At 52.6% G+C, this 22,150-nt stretch overlaps 1 protein-coding gene across 8 annotated transcripts in view; it reads right to left on the minus strand.

Moving 5' to 3' along the window:
* Positions 1 to 22,150, minus strand: part of CTIF (cap binding complex dependent translation initiation factor) — a 290,106-nt gene that overhangs the window by 208,210 nt on the left and 59,746 nt on the right. For all 8 annotated transcript variants that reach the window (XM_034995952.1, XM_034995950.1, XM_034995949.1 and 5 more), the window contains exon 2: positions 7,472 to 7,678. In XM_034995952.1, coding sequence (XP_034851843.1) covers positions 7,472 to 7,651 — 180 coding nt within the window. In that variant the 5' untranslated portion in view covers positions 7,652 to 7,678. The remainder of the gene's footprint in view (positions 1 to 7,471; positions 7,679 to 22,150) is intronic.

Raw genomic sequence — 22,150 nt, forward strand, 5'->3', positions numbered from 1 at the left:
TTCTTGAAGCGGTGAATCTTGAGTTCCTATTCCTGCTCTATCACTTACCCTATGACCTCCGACGAGCCACTTTATCCCAAAGACTCAATTTCCCCCAACTGTAATAATTAACAGAAACTACCAGCAGTAGAGAGGTTAAGTGTATGGCAACCGGAGTAAGACCACCTGGTTCAGACCTTAGACTGGCCACATACTTGCTGTGTGACCTTGGGCAACTTATTCAACCTCTCTGTGCCTTAGCTTCCTCCCCTGTAAGCTGGCAACAATAATAGTATCTTCACAGAATTGTTGTGAAGAGTAAATGAGTTAATATGGACACACTTCAGTATTCTTTGTTAGCTCCTGCTCATCTCCTCAGTCTCGTAGGGCTCAATCTTGGACCCTCTTCTCTAAGCTCCCTCATTCCTGGGCTTAAAATGCCATCCATATGCTACTATTGACAGACGTAAGTCTCCAGGTCATTCCTCTCCTCTGAATGCCACCTCTGCACATCTACCTGCTTGATCAGCATCTCCACCAAGACGTTAATACTATCTTAAACCTTTCACGTTCCAAAACTCAACTCTTGATCTTTGCTCCCCAAAGCTACTCTCGGGGTCTCCTATTTATCTCTCATTTCTGCAAAGTCTATTCCTCCATTTACTCAGGCTAAAATCCTCAGGGATATTCATCAGAAAATCATGTTATCTGTACCTTTAAGGCATAACAAGAATCTGACTGCCTTTTACCACCTGCACGGTGACCCCACTGCTCCAAGCCATCATTACCTCTTGTCTGGACCAGCCCAACAGCTTCCTGGTCTCCCTGCTTCCTTTCCTGACCACTCCCCACTGCCAGCCCCTTGCCATAGCCTCTTCTCCACACAGCATCCTGAGTGATCCAATTTAGCCAGTCATACCATACCCATCCTCTACTCAAAACCCTCTGGCATCATCCCGTTGCACTAGAGAAAATGCCAGAGTCTTCACCAGGGAGGGAAAGGCCCTGCAGAGCTGGCTCTTCTATGACACTCCCCCTTGCTCACTTTGCTCCAGCCAGACTGGGCCCCCAAGCTGTTCCTCGAAGCCGGACGCACTCCCACACCAGAGCTGGGCCCTTGACATTCCCTTTGCCTGGAACTCTGGTTCCCATGTGGCCTCATTCTCTCACTTTCTTCAAATCTTTGCTCAAAAGTCTAAGTAAGCTCCCTGGGACAGCCCAGCACTACCCCTGTCCTGCCCACTCGGGTGTATAACACCTTCTACCATCCTATTTCCTTCTTGGTCTGTCATCTGTCTTTCTCCATTTGAAAAGAAGGGCTGGGGGGTGGGGGGCAGGGATTATGGTTCATTCTGTTCTTGAGTTTATCCCCAGAGCTTAGAATAGGGCTTGAATGAACAAAATGTTAGCTTTAATTATACTTCACTCTTTAACCAATAGTGATTACCAGAAAAGGGGCAGATTTAAACAATTATACTTTATGCCAAGAACCACCAAATGATGTCTAGGAGATCATGCTAAATAAATGAGTGAACTAAAAATTGCATGTATGCGAGAAGTTCAATGTTGTAAAAGGTATATAAAGAAAAAATAATACCCAAAAATGACATTAGTTTTATCACAAAATTATGCTGGGTTTCTTCCTCTGTTTCCTGATTGCCTCTGTTTTTCCAATTGTTGCTTTAAAAGTAAAATAAAATTTTAACTCATTAAAAAATGACTGATAATCAGATTAAAAAGGGACACAACCTCACTAGACATCAAGAAGATGCAAATTAAGATGCCAAGAGATGATTTGTCCCAATACACCGGTGGTGGTGTGAAAAACAGAACATTTTAGAAAACAATCTGACAATAGCTATTAAAAATGATTCTATTTCTCAGCATCTACCTAAATAAACACTTTTATACGTGCAGGCAGAGGCATGTTCAGTGACACTCATTGAAGTATCTTATATTTCCAGGGGAAAATTCAGAAGTTCCCTGAATCCCCCTCAGCAGATGAATGTTAAACTCTGGGACATCCATGGTATGGACTACTATGTAGCCATTAAACAGAACATGGTGGGTTTACAAGGCTGGAAGAATCCCTACGGCAATCAGCAAGGTGAAAGATGTAGGTCATTGAACAATATATTCATTGGCTATGATTTATGATTTTTTAAAAAAGATTTTATTTATTTATTTGACAGAGAGAGATACAGCGAGAGAGGAACACAAGCAGGGGGAGTGGGAGAGGGAGAAGCAGGCTTCCCGTGGAGCAGGGAGCCCGATGCGGGGCTCGATCCCAGGACCCCAGTCTCATGACCTGAGCCAAAGGCAGATGCTTAACCAACTGAGCCACCCAGGCATCCCTGATTTATGATTTTGAAATAATGTATTTCTAAAAGCCCTATGTTATATATAGGTTGATAAATGCATTAAAAAGAGTGATGAAATTAACTCACCAATCAAGGCGGTGAATGAGGCAGCAGCTAAGGGAGATTTTATTGCTAATATTAGAATTCTTGTGTACTCTAAGAATGTACGCATAGAGGACTCGTGTAATTAAAAATAAATTGTATCTCTAAGAAAATGAGGCTCCCATGCTCAACCATCCCACAATTCCCCTTAAACTCACTTCTTCAGTTAAGCCTTTCATGGGTGGTCCACCATTGAGTGCTTCCTCCTACGAGTGAATACGGCAGGGGAGAGTGTTCAAAGGGCAGGAGGCAATGAAGGAATGGGATAAAAGGGGGATGAGGGAACAGTGAACAGGGAAGGCAGAATGAGGAAAAACACGAAGAGAAAGAGAAGGAAAAACACTGTGAGTGAGAGAAGTCATGCCAATCTGAATACTTGCATCCCATTCTTTACATCCGCATGGTTGCACTGCTCTTGCTAAGGACACTCTGCATTTTAGACAAAACCTAGGAGCCTCAAGTGCCTGACAACATCAAAAAGGACCATAAGAAGTTATTTTTACCCTCACTGGTTCTTCATTTCACCTGTTCCCAAGAATTTATGGGGAAATATGCTTTCATTAAATGTATCTGCTCTTTACAATGTCCCTACATTCTACCCATTCGACAGTGGAGCTCAAGTCTGGTGGCCAGAAGTGGGTAGGGAAGGGTTGGGCCCCAGATCTGCCACCACCAAGCAGTGTGGTTTCGTCCCTTCCCACATCTGTACTCCAGCAGTCTTCTCTCCTGTGGAATAGGGCTATAATCCGCCCTTCTCTCAAAGACAGAGTGAAGACAACTTTCAGGATGTGCTTTTATGGACTTGGAATCCACTGGAGGGCATGCACTCCTGAAATGGATGTGTGGTGGGTGGGTGGTGGGGCATGTATCTTAAAAGTGTTGGGAAACTTAGAACTTACATTCTCTTGGTTACTCATCTAAAGAAAAGGAAACTCACTGGTTCGCTCTATGTATGTATGTATGTATGTATGTATGTATGTATGTATGTATGTATCTACCTACCTACCTACCTAATCTCTTTCCATCCATCCATCTAACCATCCATGCATGCATCCATTCGTCCATCCATCTTTCTTCCTAGTTGTTGCTAAAGGAAGGGATGGGGAGAACACAACTGTACAAGCATCATGAGGGTCAACTATCATCTCTCAGATCCTAAAAAATGGTCCCACCAACTGAAGAGCAACATTATTCTCCACTCTCTCAAGTTTTCTCAACGTTTCCAAGATTCTTAACAATTTTCCTCTCCCAGAAACACCAAAACACCACCGCAGACAGGCAGATGGGGACATTCTCTGAGGGTTTTTTTTGGTTCTTGGCTTCCATTTAAAATAGTCATCAGGTTAAATAAGAACGAGCAAAAGTGCTCTAGCAGAAAGACTTCTCTTAAAGCTGTGTCAACAGAGACTTTATTTTTTTAAAGAAGTGTGCAAATAAACACATCTAACCCTAGCCTTACTGAGAGCTGTCCACAGCTGCCCCTCCTCTGGAGTCTGCACCCCAGCTGTGTCTGTGGGCGTCTGGTAGCAGGTTTGCTGGGCGTGGGGTTAAAACATCCCTCCTTGGCCAGAGGTACACAGGCAGGCCCCGGGATCTTGCCAGGTGTTTGCATTCTTCCAGGGAACATCAGAGAACGCATAAAGTTTAAGGAACGCATCAGATGTCACAAGTGGCCTCACAACAAACATCTGTTTGAAAGCCTCTGCAGACGTGGACATCCAAGCATGGTCAGGCCCGACCTCTCCCAGGAGTGGGAGCTGCAAGGGCAGGGCCCAGAGTGAGGGCACGTCTCTATCTGCTCGGCATCTTGAGAGCACCGCCATCACCACAGGGAGGCCAGAGACAGAATTATCTGCTTCCAGAATTATCTCCCCGGTGGCTGCTCTGGGAACAGAAATTCTACCATTCGTCAGGCATTCCTCTGGGGTGAAGCTTCACGGCATCTTTGGACACTCCTCCTTTAAGAGGAGCCTCTGAAGGATGCCCTGCTGGAGGCCACGCAGTGCGGGAGGCAGGCCAGCCCCACACCCCATCCCCGGGGCCTGCTCCCAGGGAAGTCTGCTCCAGGATGCTTACGGGTGTATGCAAGAGTTGGTTCACCTAATTCCCTCCCCTTCCTGCCCTCCACGACCCAAAGAGGTTTATTTCCCTTGGAAATTGTCCAGTCTAGTCTAGGACCCCTCCCCCTGCCACTGCAGGTGATGATACTGTTAACTCTATGATAAAGGTGGTTGAAACTAACATCATCAGACAAGGCACCCGGTCCTTGCAGTCACCTGTAGACCCCCAGGTTACCCACCCCCACCTCAGTCCCTGTACTTCTTCAAGACTTTTCTCCTGGATCGTGGCCACCTCTTCCGGCACCTGTCGATGTCAGTGATGGTGGTTCCTGTGCCCTGCCCATCAGCTCCATGGCCCCCTCCTCTTGATCTCTTCTCTGCCCAATACCTCCATGCTTGGGCCCAGCCTTTCATTGCCAACTACTGCACCTTCTGCCCTGGACTTCCTACACCCACTCTGGACACTCCCCTTTGCTGCTCATTCCTGCAGGACTCCAGCCACTCACCAACACCCTAGGGACCCCCAATCCACTGACCCACCACTCTTCAGCACCTATCACTGCCTTGGGTCCTTACTCCTGTCCTTGCCTGGCTCAGCGTCAGGGAATGCACTGTCCTGACTCCTCCTGACTCCTTCCTCCTTCTTTCCCTCCAGTGGCATCACTCAGAGAAACTTCAGTCCCGGTTAAATTCAGTTCTGTAACTGCACTTGCACCTGCGCCATCGTGGCTGAAAGTAGCTGGAGAAACTCACAGCTATGTTGCACAATGAGGGGTCCTTCTGGAAGCACAGCTACAAGCCTGGAAACCCCCGCTCTGTGATTATGGGTGAGCTGCTGGGGACCCGAGCCAAGGCCAAGCCTTCTCCTTTACTCAAGGCCATGGCTCTGTGGAGCCTCCCCTCTGCCCCAGACCACTCCCATCCATGCATACGACATGTGGATGCTCCTGTTTTGACCTCACTTCCCCAAATACCAGGTCTCTCCCCTCTACAGAGACACCCCTGTAATACATAGAGGATCTGCATTACCCTCCCCATCTGCAACCCATCTCCTTAATGTTAGCCCCTGCCACTTGATGGGCACCTCTCTAGGTAGGGTCCCCTTAAGAGCCCCCATAGCTTGGTCAGGTCCTTCTTGGTCTTCCTAATCCACGGTCCAGCAGCTGCCATCAACACAGCCAACCCGTCCCCCATCTCCTTGAACACATCCTCCCTGGGGGCTCCTAGCACTTCACCCTGCCTGGTTTTGCTTCTGCCTCCCTGCCAGCCCCACTCCTGGTCTCTGGCTGGTTCCTCCTCCCAACCCTGCTTGCTCAGTGCTAGCAGACCCCCGGGCTCGGCGCCTGCACCTCTTATCAACGTGACCCCCTTTTCTCCCTGACCCAACCCCCCTGGCTCTCCCTTTTGCTCTGCACCTTAGCCGCCTTGCTGTCCCTGGAATACTCTTCCAGCTGGGTCTTTGCCCGAGATATCTGCACAGCTCACCCCTCACCTACTTCGGTGACATCTTCCCTGATAGCCTACTTAAAACTACAAACCCCTCCTCACCCTCATCACTCCCTATTTCGTTTTCTTAATTTATTTTTCTCCACAGCAATTATCACCCACCCCTCGAATGTAAGGCCCATGAGGGCAGAGCTTTATGCCTCTTTGGCTCACTCCCAGATACCCAGCCCTAGAACGGTGTCCGGCACGGGGTAGGTGCTCGATACACACTTGTAGCGTGAATAATGGATGCATTATAAGCTTATGCTAATTGTGAATTGTGATTTAGAACTTCAAGGACACGAAGGAAAGCATCACATACATTCCCACTTCTCTCTCGGGGCTGATTTTTCTCTTCCCTGCCCCCGTGGGGTAAGGTGTGGGACCACCAGGGCCTCCAAATGTCCCAGATTGACCCCCGGTCCCGAGTTCCAGGTTTCCTCTGGCTTTCTAAATGGCCAGAGGGTCTGGATCTTCTGCCCACCCAGACAGTGAGCAGCCAGCTGGTTGCACTTGGCTTTTTCTTCAAAGCAGGGTACCCCAGTGGTTCCCCTCCACTGGTCAGAGGGGACCCGGCTTGAGGTGGGACAACAAGGGCAAGAGGTGAACACCTAAGACCCAGATCCCAAACAGGAGAAGAAGCGCGCCCCTGCTTCTCTGTAGCTTTGGGAACCTCTTATCACCTTGACCTTCCAACATTCCTGAGGCAAGAGGATAATCCCCATTCACCAGCTAAGAAAATCAAAGCTCAGAGAAGTTGAAGGGTTTGCCGGAAGTCACACAGACAGCTAGAAGGAAATCGGGAACCAGCTCTTGAACCAGTATCTCCTGAGGATTTATGGTATTAAGGAAAGACGCATGTGATATCACCACCACCCTTAATGGCTCACACTTTACTCTTGAGAACTCAAGATTTCCAAATCTTGGCCCACGGTTAGCCAAGTCTGCTTTCCACCCAAGGCCCAGGCTGCCACAGACTAGCCCAGGAGCAGATAACACCAACCTGACATTCTGGTCAGAAGGCCTCAGGCGCCTACCTAGGGCCGGCACACAGAGCCTTCAGTGACTGCCTGAGACTCAGCTCTTTGGCTGCCAACAACTGCCTGTATTTGAAATCAGAGACAATGTTCCCAAGTTATAGCCTTTTATGATGTGCATTCTGCAGAAGCCACAATCTCCAGATCTCTTCTAGAACATAAGCTTGTGGAGGACAGGGAACAGTGCTTAGCACATAGCGGGCTCTCAATAAACATGTGTTCAATGAATTGTGAGTCTGGCCAGGCCCCGGCGGCCCAGTGGCGTGGGATGGGGGCGCGGTAGAGCAGAGGGCTTCCTGCCTGGATCTCAGGCTCTGCCACCTGGGGCCATCCATGACTCAGCAATCAAGGGCCAGGCAACTAGATGCTCCCTGGATTTAGGGTTCCCTCTCCCCCCACTGGAGTCTGCCAGGGCCCCTGCACCTGCCCAGGCCCCGCCGGCGCTCACCTGGGAGATGTGGGACTGCGTCTGCTCGCTCTCACCGTCCCCCTCCGTCTTGTCGGTCAACAGCCCCTGCACCTGGTACTCGAGCACGTAGCTGTCAATGAAGCGCTCCAGCTCCTCGATCTCCTGGGAGCGGCTGCTCCCAGCCTCAGATGAGGCTGACGCAGCAGAGGAGTTCTCCATCCCTCCAGCTCAGGGGCTGTGTGGGGGCTGCAGGAGACACAACAGCGGGCTTGGTGAGACACAGCTGGAGGGAGGTATGGACGATGCCCCACTTGAGAACCACTGCCCACTCCTGGAACCTTTCTCATCCGTCCCGGCATCTTGGCCTCCCAACATCCCAGAGAAATGAGTGGGGCACCAGCTTGCCTTCAATGTGAAGAATACGCTGCAAGTCTCCCTGCACGTGGAGGGAAACTGAGGCCCAGGGAAGGCAGGTAGCTTGCCTAACTGGCCAACGCAGTAACTTGTGCGGTGTTGGTCTTAGTCCACACCTGGACCTTACCATGTGGGATTTGGCAGGAGACAGACCCAGCTTCCCAGCCAAGCCCCATTTCCCAACCTGGACTTAGCCAAATCTACCACAATAGAGAATGAAACAGACCATAGGCTTTGACGTCCCAGACTCAAGCACTGGGATGTCAGACACAAACCCCCTAAGGGGCCTGGGTCTTGCAGACACAAACCCCCTAAGGGGCCTGGGTCTTGCAAGAAAATGTCTCCTTCTAAAGAGATGCTTTCTCTTGGGACACCACACTACCCCCTAAATTAGGTGAGGCCTGTAGGCCTTAATTGTGTATACACAACTCTGCAGCCTTGTTACGATGCAGCTGACCAGGACACACTCCGCTCAGTCTGTAAGGATGTGACTGGTTCTTAATGAGAGAACATGAAGAGTCTGGGAGAGCATGCGCTAGCCATGGGCGCTGTCTGGCCACCCTCCATGGGCATGTGGCTCTCTCATGAGCCCTCGGGCCCTCTCTCTGTGCTGGCCTGGCATCACGTGACTGGCATTCTAGGGATACTTGCTGAAGTCCACCCACAGAACTGCTGTCCTTCCCTGACCAGACTGGGCCAATCCAGCCATTCATTGCAGGGGCCCAGGCCTGCAGGGACACCCCCCCACTGCTTACTCCTGTCCCCCGAAGTTCCCACCTGGAAGTGGGGAGAACTGGGACCCTTCTCACCTCTGGGTCCCTTCCCACCAGAGACCCTCCCCTTCCTTCTGACAGGCTCTAGGCCAGATGGGAAGGGGTGTTCAGACTTATCCGGTGTCCCTTTTGTCGTCGGAAAATTGCTGCTTTCCGTGGGGGCGTGCATTCAAGCTGGAGGAAGCCCAGCTTGCATGCGGTTTCATCATCACAACTAGTAGAATGGTCTACCAAATGACCACCAGTAGATACACAAAGAAGACCCGAATAACACACAGCACTCTGGGACCACAAGGGACTGCATGCATCTAGAAAGTGACTGTTGATAATAAAGGCAAGGTCCTCGTATATTGAAAGGAGCATTTGAATTTCAAGACCTTGGATTACTAGTAGAGAACTTTTTTGGAACACGGTCATTTGCCAACTATCAAGGGTTTGTTGAGTTTTCAACTGTAACGGATCCAAAACAGGGCACTGGGTTCCAGAAATGCTGCTGAGACCATGAACATGCACTCCCCCAGACCGTCAACGGCCTTTTCAAAGGTTGGTGCTGGTGGTGGGGAAGAAGAGCTGCCTGGGGGGACGCACACATTCCTCAACTGATTTCCTGGCTCCTATTTTGGCTTTTGGCTGCCGCATGGGGCCCTGCCTCCGCTGGACCCCAGGCCAGCTGCAGAGGAGCTGTGCTTGCTCTGGGTTCCTGAGCTCTGCAGCCTTGGGCCTCATGGGTATGTGCACCTGATCCAGAGGGAAGAGTCCGAAGTTTCAGGCCCGGGTACCCTCATCAGAGGGCAGGTGTGGAGGCCAGGGTGGTGGCAGGTCTGCAGAGAGTTGGCTCAGACTGGGGAGAAGCATGCCAAGTGGTGCAGGGCCATGGTCGGCGGTGAAGGCGGGGATGTCCCATGCCCCTTCCTCCACTTGCCATTCAAGGCCTATAGCAGGCTTACACCCTTCCTACCACCACGGCCCACCTTACCCCTCCTGCTCCAATGGTTGCCCATGACCCCCTCTTACCCTACTCCTTGTCCTGGCCACATGCCCTGTGTGGTAGGCAGAACACTAAGAAGGTTCTGGGTGTACACCTTCTCCTAATTACTCAAACACTAATCTAGCTAATCCTGGGAAGGGATTTTGCAAATATAATTAAATTCCAAATCAGCAGACCTTAAGATAGGGAGACTATTCAGGAGGTCCTCATCTAGTCACATGAGCCTCTTAAATCTGGGATGGGAGGTAGAGACAGAGATTCAAAGCATGAGAAAGACTCAGCACACTGTGGCTGGCTTGAAGAAGAAGGAGCGTGTGCAAAGAAAGCGGGCAGCATCCAGGAACTGAGAAGCAGTCCTTGGTCAATGACCAGCAAGGAGAAGGGCACCTCAGTCCTACAACCGCAAGCAAGTAATTTCTGCCAACAACCGATGAGCTTGGGAGCAGACTTTGTCCCCAAGTCTCCAAATGAGAACTCAGCCTGGCTGACACTTAGGTTTGTCTCATGATTTACTAAACTGGACTTTTGACTTTTAGAACTGTGAGGTAATAAGCGGGTATTGTTTTAAGCTGCTAAGTTTGTAGCAGTTTGTTACGAGGCCATAGAAAGCGAACATGTGATGCTCTCTCTCTGCCTCTGCTTTTGCTCACACTGTGCCCCTCACCCAGGGACACATTCCCCTTCCCTCTGCCTACAAAATCCAGCAGTCCTTACACGCACAGAATGCTAGAACAGTGCCTCAGTGGCCATCTGGTAACCAGCTCAATCCCCTGCTTTCAGAGTGGGCTAGTGGGCAAAGGATCCACCCCACCTTGGCCTGTGGGCATGGATACTGTGACTTCTAATAACAGGAATGGCTAAAGTGCCCTGGGCCTATATCACGTGCCAGGCACTGTTCCCAGCACTTGATGTACCTTCTCCCACTTACTCCTCACAATAATGCCATGAAACTCGTATAATTATACTACTTAGAAAAGTGAAAACTGAGGGGGTGCCTGGGTGGCTCAGATGGTTAAGCATCTGCCTTCGGCTCAGGTCATGATCCCAGGGTCCTGGGATCGAGTCCCGCATCGGGCTCCCTGCTCTGCGAGGAGCCTGCTTCTCCCTCTGCCTCTCTCTGTCTCTTATGAATAAATAAATAAAATCTTAAAAAAAAAAAAAAAGTGAAAACTGAGGTTCAGAGAGGTTAGGTAACTTGCTCAAGTTTGCACAGCACATGTCCCAGCACATGCCTATACCTCACTGCCTCTTCATCCCACCTCCTAGCAGTCTGCTCAGGCTCTCAGGACATCTCCCACTTCTCATTCTCCACTACCCTTCCAAAGCCCAGTGGATTCTTCAAGTGCTGTGTGTGCCTCTTACCCCCCCACTGGGCTGCAGGCTCTAGAGGGCTGGGCCCCGTGCCTAGCTCACTGCCCGGCACTGGGCAGATGGCTGGGCCTCAGGGGGGGTGGGGTGATAAGGCAGATGTCCAGAGAGGGTTGAAAGGGAGCTGCCTGCTGGAAAAGCCAGTGTCTCAGGCCATGCCCATTATTCCTCGAAGACAAGATCTTATCAAGGGCCTCCTGGCATACTTTACAGGTACGGGCGGAGGACTGGGCTTTGCAGGAACTAGACAGGAGTGTTTCCAGGAGGATCAAGTGCCTGGCTTTGCCTGCAGCAGCAGCTCTGGCCTGCTCTACTGGACTCCCCCAGGCTCTCGCAGGCCCCTCACCAGGCCACACCACAGTCCCGTGAGGAGCCCTGGGATCAGTGATCACTGCAGAAAGGGACAGGCAGTGAGACCCACTCCCAGCCTGCCCAAGTTTGGTGCCCAGAGGGAAACAGAGGACTCCCACACTGGTCGCTTCTGGATGGCTTGGGTGTCCTCACATCCTCTCGGTGCCCCTCCCGTTGTAGTCAGAGTCACACGGGGAGCCTGACAGTACCTCCCCTCAGCTGCCCTGAGCGCATTCTGCCCAGGGCTCCCCTGGCACACCCAGCAGATGCCAGCAGGGCCCCCCTGGCGCCTGGCTCCTGTGCCCTAGCAGGACGAGGTGCTAACTGCTCCCGGGGCAGCCCTTGACGAACACTCTCTCCTCGGTCTCTCATGACAACTGAGGTGTGTTCTTCACGGTCCCTCAGCAGGTCCCAGCGGACTGGGCCCAGCTGCCCACAGTGGGGACCAGACCCGTAACACCCCTTTTTCTGGCCCTCCTTCCTCCTGTGTCACTCTCCCCAGGGATGCCTGTTCTTGGGGTACGTCCAGGAACTCCACTTTCTGAGAGGGAACCAGGCTAATGTATCACCTGGGCTCATTTGTACATTCTAGAATGAGTTCCAACCAGGGCACTTTACCTCCTCAGCAGACACGAGGGAGGAAGGAGAGGAAGGGGGTGCTGTCCACATCATCCATCTCTTCAGCTACCGGGCTGGAAGTTCAGTCAGGCACTCACACCCCATTTTAAAAAATTGTGGTAAAATACATTTGCACAACATAAAACGTACCACTGTAACCATTTTTAAGCATACAGTTCGGTGGTATTAAGAGTTTTCACAATGTTGTATACGCATCATCACTATATTTCCAGAACTTTCCAGCATCCCAGACAGAAACTCTGTGCCTATTCAGCAACAACTCCCACTCCCCTCATCTCAGCCCCTGGCAACTCTCGCTCTCCCTTCTGGCTCCACGGATCTGTCTATTCTGGGTACCTCCTGTAAGTGGAATCATACAATATTTGTTCTTTTGTAACTGGGTTCTTTCACTTAGGATAATGTTTTCAAGATTCACTCACGGTGGAACATGTATCAGAATTTCACGTCAGACGCTGTATTACAATAACATATTGTACCCAGAAACCCCATTTTGTGTGTCCATCATCCATCCATGGACATGTGGCTTGTTTGCACCTTTGGCTGTTGTGAGTAGTGCTGTTATGAACATGGGTGTACCATCTGAGTCCTTGTTTTCAATTCTTTGGGGTGCATACCCGCAAGCACTGCCCTATTTTTAAGGTAAAAGGAATGAGGAGGCACAGAGTGAATGAACTCTCAGGCCAGTGGAAGGCCAGGGAGATACAGAGATGCTTTCTCAAAGGCTTGTCGCGCTCCCTTCCTGCCTGGGCTTGGGGGTCTCCTCCTGGCTCGGTTTCGCACTCACAGCAAATTCAGGATGGGAGATTGCCCACACGGCTGGGCCGCTGGCTAAGCTGAGAGGGCCAGTGAGAGGAGCTTATGTTTTCATGATCCCGGTGGAAGTGAGGGGGGAGGGAGCAGGGGAGGAAGGAAGGAGAGGGTGGACGAGAAGAGATACCTCCAGCGGCAGCCATCCAGAATGCAGAGCATTGCAGAGCGGAGGAATCGGGAGCCCAGGAACAAGCTGGCCAATGCAGCCAGCCAGCCAGCCACCTCTCCCCACCCTGCCCCCACTGCCAGGTGATGGATGCAGAAGAACAAAAAGGCAAGCAGCAGGAGCGGGGAAAAGCGCTGAGGCTGCTTTTTGCTGTAAAGGGCAGGCAGCCCAGAGCCTGCGGGCAGGAGGGGTGAGCCAGGCGAGCAGAGCTTAAGGAGGGGTGCAAAGGGGCCAAGCCTACGGAAGGACAGCGGGGTGGGGGGCTCCTTGGCCTGCACTGCCCAGATGGGACTTAGGCCCATCTACAGCTGTCTGGCGAAAGGCCAGACTCTTGTTCTCCTCCTGATGTTGATCAGAGACCCCATCCCAGCCCCAGGGGCCCAGGGCACCGTCACCCCCCCACCCCCGCACCCCCGCTGTAGCCTTTTATGGGCTTGCCACTAGAGTCGGGGGAACCTGGCTGCCTATTTTTAAGGCCAGAAAACAACCCACTCATGTTCTTTGATGAAAAGGCACCCTTCTCTCCACTCGTGTCCCCCTACTCAGACCCCGGTGAATCTTCTGCTTGCTGCCCCCCTCTGCCCAGAGCAGTGTGGTTCCCTTAGAAAACCAGCACTTACTCAGCCATCAGAAAGGATGAATACCCAACTTTTACATCAACATGGTGGGACTGGTGGAGATTATGCTAAGTGAAATAAGTCATGCAGAGAAAGTCAATTATCATATGGTTTCACTTATTTGTGGAACATAAGGAATAGCATGGAGGACATTAGGAGAAGGAAGGGAAAAATGAAGGGGGGGGAATCGGAGGGAGAGATGAAGCATGAGAAACTATGGACTCTGAGAAACAAACAGGGTTCTAGAGGGGAGGGGGGAGGGGGGATGGGTTAGCCGGGTGATGGGTATTAAAGAAGGCACGTACTGCATGGAGCACTGGGTGTTATACGAAAACAATGGATCGTGGATCACTACATCAAAAACTAATGATGTATTGTATGGTGACTAACATAACATAATAAAATTAAAAAAAAAAAGAAAAAGAAAACCAGCACTTGAGATGTTTCTGCTGACGAGCTCTCTCTGCCCAAGGCTAGAAGTCTCTCCCCACCCTTCTGGCCCTGCCCACCTTTGAGGCTGTGAGAGCTCCCAGTGGTAAGGTCAGGGGCTAGAGATCTGGAGGAAACCTGCAGGCTGACATCACCGGGCACCCCATGTATCCCCAGAGACAAGACGCTGGAACCGTCCCAGCCAGCTCAGCATGCCTTTGTGCACGCCCAGTGACAAATGGCATTAGTAGCTGTAAATTTAGCCAATCCCTTTAAGAACAGCCAGGCATTAAAGGCATTAAAGGCATTACCTCCTCCTCCAATGCCCGGGATGACTCGGTGACCTGCAAACCAGATGAGATGCCTCACCTCCCCTGCCACCAGGCCGTTTCTAGGGAATCCACCATTCCAGGCCCCCAAACAAGGCAGCACGGTACCCCCTCGCCCTTCATCAGACCCTTTTTCCTCAGGTCCTCAGCAAGCAACTCACCCTGGGTCCCCTTCTGGGAGCGCACAGATGAAGCCTGGGAAGTCTCGATTTCTGTTTTCCTGATTTGCTTCTGCTTTCCTGACGTGGCTTTTGGGGGCTTTTGGCTGCTGTGAGGAGCCTAGGCTCTTGGACCCCAGGCCAGCTGCAGGGGAGCTGTGTGGCGCGGGGTGGCGGGGGTGGGGGGGGCGGAGGCGCTTGCCCCGGGCTCCATCCACCCATCCCAGCAGTACTGTACCTCCGCAGACAGGGGTAGGCACGTCTGAGCTGTGGGTGGGCAGCAGGGCCCAGCACGTCACCTCCGCTCACCTCGTGCTGAAGGCATCCACCGCTGTCTCCACCCCACTTTTCCCACAGCCACGGTGCCCCACAGCCTCCCTCCCTCAGGGCCCCTTCCAGCAGTTGGTTCCTGGGGACACAGAGCCCCTCCCTTCTCCCCGTCTTAGCTCCCCTCTGCGCTGGCAACGGAACCTTCACCCAGAGCTGGCAAGGAGAGCTCTCTCCTCTGTGGGCTGTCGGGCAGGGCCAAGCCAGGTCACAGCCGCCTGCTGAGACGGTAGGAGGAGAGAGGCCACTGCTCAGGGACACAGGATGCCCATGGCTCTCCCAAGGAAGCCATGGGGACCCGCTTCACAATGCCAGTGGCCAGCCCACCCCTTGGAGTCCAGCCCACGCTCCACCTCCTGCATAAACGAGGCTCCAGACAGAGTGCTTCTCCCCCGCTCCCCCAGCCACCTGCAGCCCTCATGCCCACCACTCTGCCTCTCCAGGCAGTGCTGGCTCCGAGGACTCTGGGCCACACTGGTGTTTGCCAAAGAAAAGCAGGGGGATTCGGGGACACCTCTGCATGCGGGAGCCTTCGGTCCCCAACCACCAGAAATGGGAAAGTTCAAATACACTCAGAGCTGGAGGTGACTTCAGAAATCAACATTCGTGGAGCATCTGGGTGGCTCAGTTGGTTAAGCGACTGCCTTTGGCTCGGGTCATGATCGCAGGGTCCTGGGATCGAGCCCCACATCGGGCTCCCTGCTTGGCGGGAAGCCTGCTTCTCCCCTCTCCCACTCCCCCACTTGTGTTCTCTCTCTCATGGTGTCTCTCTCTGTCAAATAAATAAAATCTTTAAAAAATTTTTAAAAAAGCAACCAACAACATTTACTGTCAGTGTCAGGGAGCACTGGGGTGCTCTAAAGGTCTGACAGCCCCCTCCCCCACTGTAACCCTTTGTAGTTCCAAGGTCAGACAGGGCGTTAGCTAGCATACGTTTTTCAAACTGCACATCTCAGCTATTTGCTGGGCTGTAAAATAAACTTAGGGTAAAATGAAGTCATGATTTCAGCATTTGGAGATATACAACTGAACTGAAACCATCAGTGAGTGACATGCATTGTAGGCATGACTATTGTTCCGCGGAACCGGTGCTCCCCCTGTTCATGGAAGATGTGTTTCTTCTGCGAGGCGTGGCCAAGAGGTTAAGTAAAGTGGCTTCCAGACTTCCATGTGCCATGTGGCAAGAATCACAGGCTGGCTTGTTCAAATGCAGATTCGGATTCTGAGGGTTGGAGGTGGGGCCTGGGATTCTGCATTTCTTTTCTTTTCTTTTTTTTTTTTTTAATTTTATTTATTTATTCATGAGAGACCGGGGGGGGGGGGCAGAGGGAGAAGCAGGCTCCCAAGGAGCAGGGAGCCCGATGCGGGACTCGATCCCAGGACCCTGAGATCATGACCTGAGCCGAAGGCAGACGCTCAACCATCTGAGCCACCCAGGCGCCCGGGATTCTGCATTTCTAACCAGCTCCCAGCTGATGTTGTTTTTTCAGGTCAGAGGGGCTCGCTTTGGATAGCCAAGATCTAGAAAACCTCTCACATCCCTTCCCTCCCTTATGTAGATATCTCACCGTGGTCTGGAAAGTTCTCCATCCTGACCCTCGGGCCTGCAGGTCAGCTCCCTGCAGGGGGGGCAGCGCTGCTTTGAGGGCCCCCTTGGGGTGAGACTGGACCTCGGCAGGCTGAGTTAGTATTTATTGGTGGACACCGGGACCACCCACCTCCACCTGAGGCTCAGAGCCAGGTACCTATAACAGCACCTGCTCAGAGCCCAGCAATGCTGAGCTATAGGCCCAGACGCATCCCACTGGTCGGAGCCAGCCAAAGGGGCTCCTAAAACTGAAGCTTCGTGACCTCAGTGGTCCTTAGAGAATGAGATGGTACTGGCCCCTCCCCTGTGCAGATGAGGACGCTGGAGCCTAGAGTAGGGAACCAACTTGCTAGGAGCACGGAGTTGCCTATGCAAAGAGCTGGGTTTGCAACCCAGGTCCCCAGACTCCAAGCCCCTCAACAGCCTGCCAGCCCTGGAGACCCCCTGCTGAGCTAAGAGTCACCTCCCCTCCCCAGCCCAGTGACCATCAATGTCTTTGGAGCCCAAGTGCAGTTTGGGTTACAATCGTTACGTCAAGCAGTAATGACAGGACAGCTATTCCTAGATAAACAGGCAACCCCCAAGTCACCATAATGAGCTCCCACTCTGAAAGCCCTGTGGGTCTATCAGAACTTGCATGGAGAAGACAAATGGGGCTCAGGCCTCACTGGCCCCTCCCTGAGAGCTGCCTCCAGGAGTATCTGAGGAACTGGACCCGATTTCAGGGTGAGGGTACAGGTCACTGTGGGCCAGGGAGGCAAGACAGATGCTGTGAATCCTTCTCACCTGAGCATGCTGCCGTGGCCCACCCACTGGCAGGAGGGGGCACCCACTGCCATCCACCCAGGGGATGCCAATTAGATTCCAGTCTCCTGCCTCGGACTTCCTCTTGGAGGAAGAACATCAACCCAGCAGCTTTCCCAGCTCTGCGGAGGCCACCACACTGGTAGGCGGGCTGGGCCAATGGGCAGGATGGCACCCAGGGTGGGCTCTGGGAGAGCCCACCCCTGCTTTATCCCTGGTCATCCCTGTTGTCCAGGTCTGCCTTGCCCTGGGCCCCTGAGTCCCACAGGAGCCGGGGCTCCTAGCACTGACTCCCCACCTGCTTTAGCACTGACCCTCCACCTGCTCCCAGCACTGACCCCCAACCCGCTCCTGGCATTGACCCCCAACCCGCTCCTGACACTACCCCCCCATGTGTTCCCTTGGTGCTGAGGATAGGCTGCCTCCTGACACCCCTCCCCCTCCCCAGTGCTGTTACCCAACTCTCGTCCTGCTCTTGAATTTTTTATGGACTTTTATCTTGTCTTGACAAGACTCCATGATCCTTGAGGCCCGCTGCAGCCTACACCTGTCAAGCTCAAGCTCAGGCCGGCAGACTGGCCTGTGTCTCCTCCGCCCCTCCATGCTGGTGCATCCAGCTCACTCCTAACCTGAGCGTGGGACTCCTTAGCTCTCCCACCCACCGCCACTGGCCCAGGCTCTCCCGCAGCCCCTCCTGGCCCTTAGAATGTTAAAACCAAGGGTACTGGGGTGGACCTGTCCAATCCCCCCTTCCACTGGCCACCAGGGTTACCTGGTCCCAGAATAGGTCTCCAACCCCTTCCTCCTGCATTTGTAGAGCCTCCTCAGACATCTCGCACCAAATAACAGGTACGAGGGGGCAGTGAGGAGCCCACCTGACTCAAGCCACATCCCTGGTGGGAGTCAGGTGGCTTCCTCACTGCCCCCTTGTCCTAAGACAGGGTAACATAGGGATTATGGGTTTCAGTGCTGGCTAATCAACATCCTAGCTCTGGGACCTCGGGCAGCCTGCTTCCTTGTCTTCAGAGGATATTGATGATGAAAATATCATCTCTTAAAGTGTTGTGAGGATGAAGCAAGAACTCACGAGAGTGTTCAGCATAGGCAGGTATACAGCAAGCACTCAATTACTACTGGTTGTGGCTATCATTTGACATCACAACTGTCCCCCCAGCTGTGCCCCACTCTATCTTCTGTAATCTCTCCCACCTCTGCCTCTCCAAATTGTATCTTCTCTCCCAGGGCCTGGCTCCAGACTCACCTCCTCTGTGAAGCCCTCCGTGGACACTCTGGCTACCATTGGTCCCGCTCCTTCTGAACTCCAGTTCTCCACAGACCCCACCACTCCCTAATGTCTCCCCACTTTGAACTGCCTGTGCCTCGCTCAGGGCCTCCATGTGGCCCTCCCCTGTACTCCAGTTCCTGGGCTGCCCTCAGCTCTGCTGACCTGCATGGACTCCCAGGGACCCAGTCTCTCTCTTCCATGGGCCCTGGGGGTAGACAGGGTGTGTCCTCCCCCCCCTCGCCCCTCCCCACCTTCCAAAACTTCTGGGTGGATGGACAAAGAACAAAAACTAACTCCGAGCATGCCGGGACGGGAGAGCAACAGTGTCGGGCTCTGAACCCAGCAATGCACCCGTGAAAGCACCTCGGGTTAAGGCCGGGAAGCTCCTCCAAGTGTGGTGGCCCCAGCACCCCACACCTTGCTTCTCGAGTGACACTCTCTCTCCAGTGTCTCTCACGGGGTAGCCAAGGTCCCCAGTCAGCTCACTCCCTCCTGGCAACGGCTTCCTGAACTAGAGCCCAGCTGGAACAGTGGCAACACCACGCCGTCTCTGCGAGCCTGATGGAACAAGAAGCCTTGTTGCACAGTCCACACGGCCTGGCTCGCAGCAGAGCCAGTGGTCCTCCTCCTCCTCCCTTCCTCATCCTCAGGGACAGCTCAGGCCCACCTCCTGGATGCCACCCTCACCACCCAGCTCACAGGGACCCTGTCCCTCGGAACACCGGCAGCAGCCACCCACTGGGCCTTCGGCCTCTGCCCCCTGCCCCCTCAGATAATGAACTCATTCTGCAAGGAAGCATAACCACCAAGCAGAGACTGCAAATGTCCATTTGGTCCACATCTGGACCACAGGCATTTTATTTGGCCTGTTCAGTATTTTTTTAAAAGATTTTATTTATTTATTTGACAGAGAGAGAGAGCACAAATAGGCAGAGAGGGAGGAAGAGGAAGAGGGAGAAGCAGGCTCCCTGCCGAGCAGGGAGCCCAACCCAGGGCTCAAACCCAGGACCCTGGGATCATGACCTGAGCCAAAGCATACCCTTAACTGACTGAGCCGCCCAGGCGCCCCTAGACGGTTCAGTATTTTTAAAATATCTGAGCCAACATTTACAGATCGAAAGACTTCATGTAAAACTCCACATTTCTGATTTTCTTGAGAACTGGGAGATCTAGCCACACTGACCCACCTTTCTCCTCTGCAACCATCAGCCAGAGCTAAGCAGGGCCGACCCCTTCAGACAGAGCACGCAATCTCCTGTTCTCCACAGACTCCGCCACTCCCTAATGCCTCCCCACTGCCTACAACCACCACTCTCACGTGGCTCCACTCACTCACACAGGTGGCCTGCCTGGCCCTCACAGGCACCTGAGCTTGAGCCCTCCCTGCAAGAAAGTAGCTGTAGGTGGTCTGTGACTACAAAAATGAGGAGTATCCCTAAGAACTTGGAAGTCAGGCTCCAGGACTGTCCCCTGGGAGTGACAGTGTGAAATCAACAAATGACAGTCCAAAACAAAAATAGGCAAATTCATTGCAGAGAGGGAGGAAAAAAAAATGTTTCCAGACCAGTAGGACTCAGCCCTTACCTGGCTGAAGATAGCCACAGAGCTATTCTAGGACAGTTGTGTCACTCTGAAGGGACTGGGCTGCACTGGAAGCAAAGAAGGCAGTCCACCTTCAAACTCCATCCAGAGAATGGGGAGCCCCTCATGGGTGTCTTGAGGGAAGGCCCAAGTAAGTGCAGGGTTAGCCCATTGCTCCTCTTAATGCCCCCGCCACAGTCCCACTCAGCCCTGATATGGTCCGAGGGGCTGCCTCCTTCCTCAGCTAAACTCTGAGCTCTAAGAGGCCGAGGACATTGTCTGCTCCTTCCCTCGTCCCCTGGGAGCCAGACCTGTGCCAACTGTTGACCTTCAGTTAATCCCTGAGTATTTGATGATACATTCCCAGAAATTAGAGAATGGTCAGCAGGTAACCAGTGCTCTGTTTCCCTTGGTATTTGCAGAGAGGCACCTCCTGGCTGCTGGTGGGCATAGAGATGGTGTCACATTAACAGTGGAACCAGCAGAGCGAGCGAGGCTGGGCGCGGGCCCCTCTTGGGCTGAGTAGCCTGTAGGCATCACACCCAATGCCTGCTGGACAGCAACCACGGGAGTCTCGAACTCGATCCAATGCCCTGAATTCTCCACGAACCAAAGGGAGATAAAACCCTGCGCAGCAAGAGCCCAGGAGTGTAAAACGCACAGAAAAGCGAAGGCCAGACCCTTGCTGCAGGTGGTCTCCTGGTCCAGAGGCAGCACCCCATAGCTGCCTCTGCCTTTGCTTGGAGAACGCCAGGGAGGGCTCCTCTTACTCAGGGGTAGCTGCCCTTTGACTTTACTGATGCCAGAAAGAAAACCATCAATACCGTATACCCCACAGACTGTTGGTTTCCAAACTGTTCTCCTTTAATGCTTACTTCTCAAATGAAATTCTAAATGGCTCCCCCAATATATAAAAGATAGTAACAACTAACATTTCCTGAGCATTTTACTATGTGCCAAGCCCTGTGCTAAAGGCTTGTCATATAGTAATTTAATCCTCAAGACAACCCTATAACTCAAGCGCCATTTTTGTCCCCATGTATAAACTAGGAAACCGAGGCAGAGAGGAGTTGCCCGAGGTCACCTGGCCAGGAAGAGGCTGAGTCAGGATTTGACCCCAGAGTGGCTCTAAGATATGGCTACTCTGATTAAACAGCAGGGAGGTGCCCAGAGCTCCACTCACTCAACATTGCTATTTCTTGCCCAACATCTCCCCAAAAGCTGCCCTCCGTGTGGTCATTCTTGACTTGTGCCCTGGAACCTATTCCAGGTCATGGCTTTATGCTCTTGCAGGGTACCAGAGTGAGCTGCCAGCAGATAGGAACTATCGAGGTGGTCAGAAGTTATCTGGGGAGGACTGGAAGGGGTTCTGGCCTCATACCCCTAGGGTCTGCCCAGTCTAGCACCAGCCAGCCAGTTGCCTCTCAATAACCTCAGGTGTGAGTAAAGCCGGGCATACATTCCCACCTCTCTTTTACAGATGGGGACCTTGGAGCAATGTGCCTGTGGCCTAGGGACAGGGCAAGACTATAATCCAGTCCTGACTCCAGCCCCAGGTGTTTCCCTAGGACCAGCAACATCTCAGAGTCCCACTCCTTGTGGCACGAACCAGTGAATCCCTGAATGTACCCACCACGTCCTGCTGTGATGAGATGATGCTCTGAGGGATGATGTGCAGAAGGGATGCAAAACCAGACCTATATGCTGCAAAGACTTCTGAAGGGAGGGTGTGGGAAAGCTCAATGCCACAGACCATAAACATTTGCTAGCTCTTTTTACCTTGGAGAACACGGAGCCCCCATGATGGAGGTCCATGGCCATGGATGGCCAAGCCAGGTGATGAGAGCACTTGGCCAAGTCCTTGTTGAAGACTCAGGTATGGTAGTTCTCCTGAGGTTGATGTCCCCAAATGTTTCTCTCTGGGACATGCTGGGGTCAAGGAACTGGGGAAATAGGCAGCCAGAAAATCTGAGCTCCAGATCACTTTGCCTGGGCATCCACTATGGTCTGAGTTCTTGAGGACAGGGATCATTTTGTCTTCCCATCATTGTATTTCCAAGGTCTGGCACAAGGTAGGATTCCATAGAAGAT

Source organism: Mirounga leonina, unplaced genomic scaffold (assembly GCF_011800145.1).
Source record: "Mirounga leonina isolate KUSES-001 unplaced genomic scaffold, KU_Mleo_1.0 Mir_93, whole genome shotgun sequence".
NCBI lineage: Eukaryota > Metazoa > Chordata > Mammalia > Carnivora > Phocidae > Mirounga > Mirounga leonina.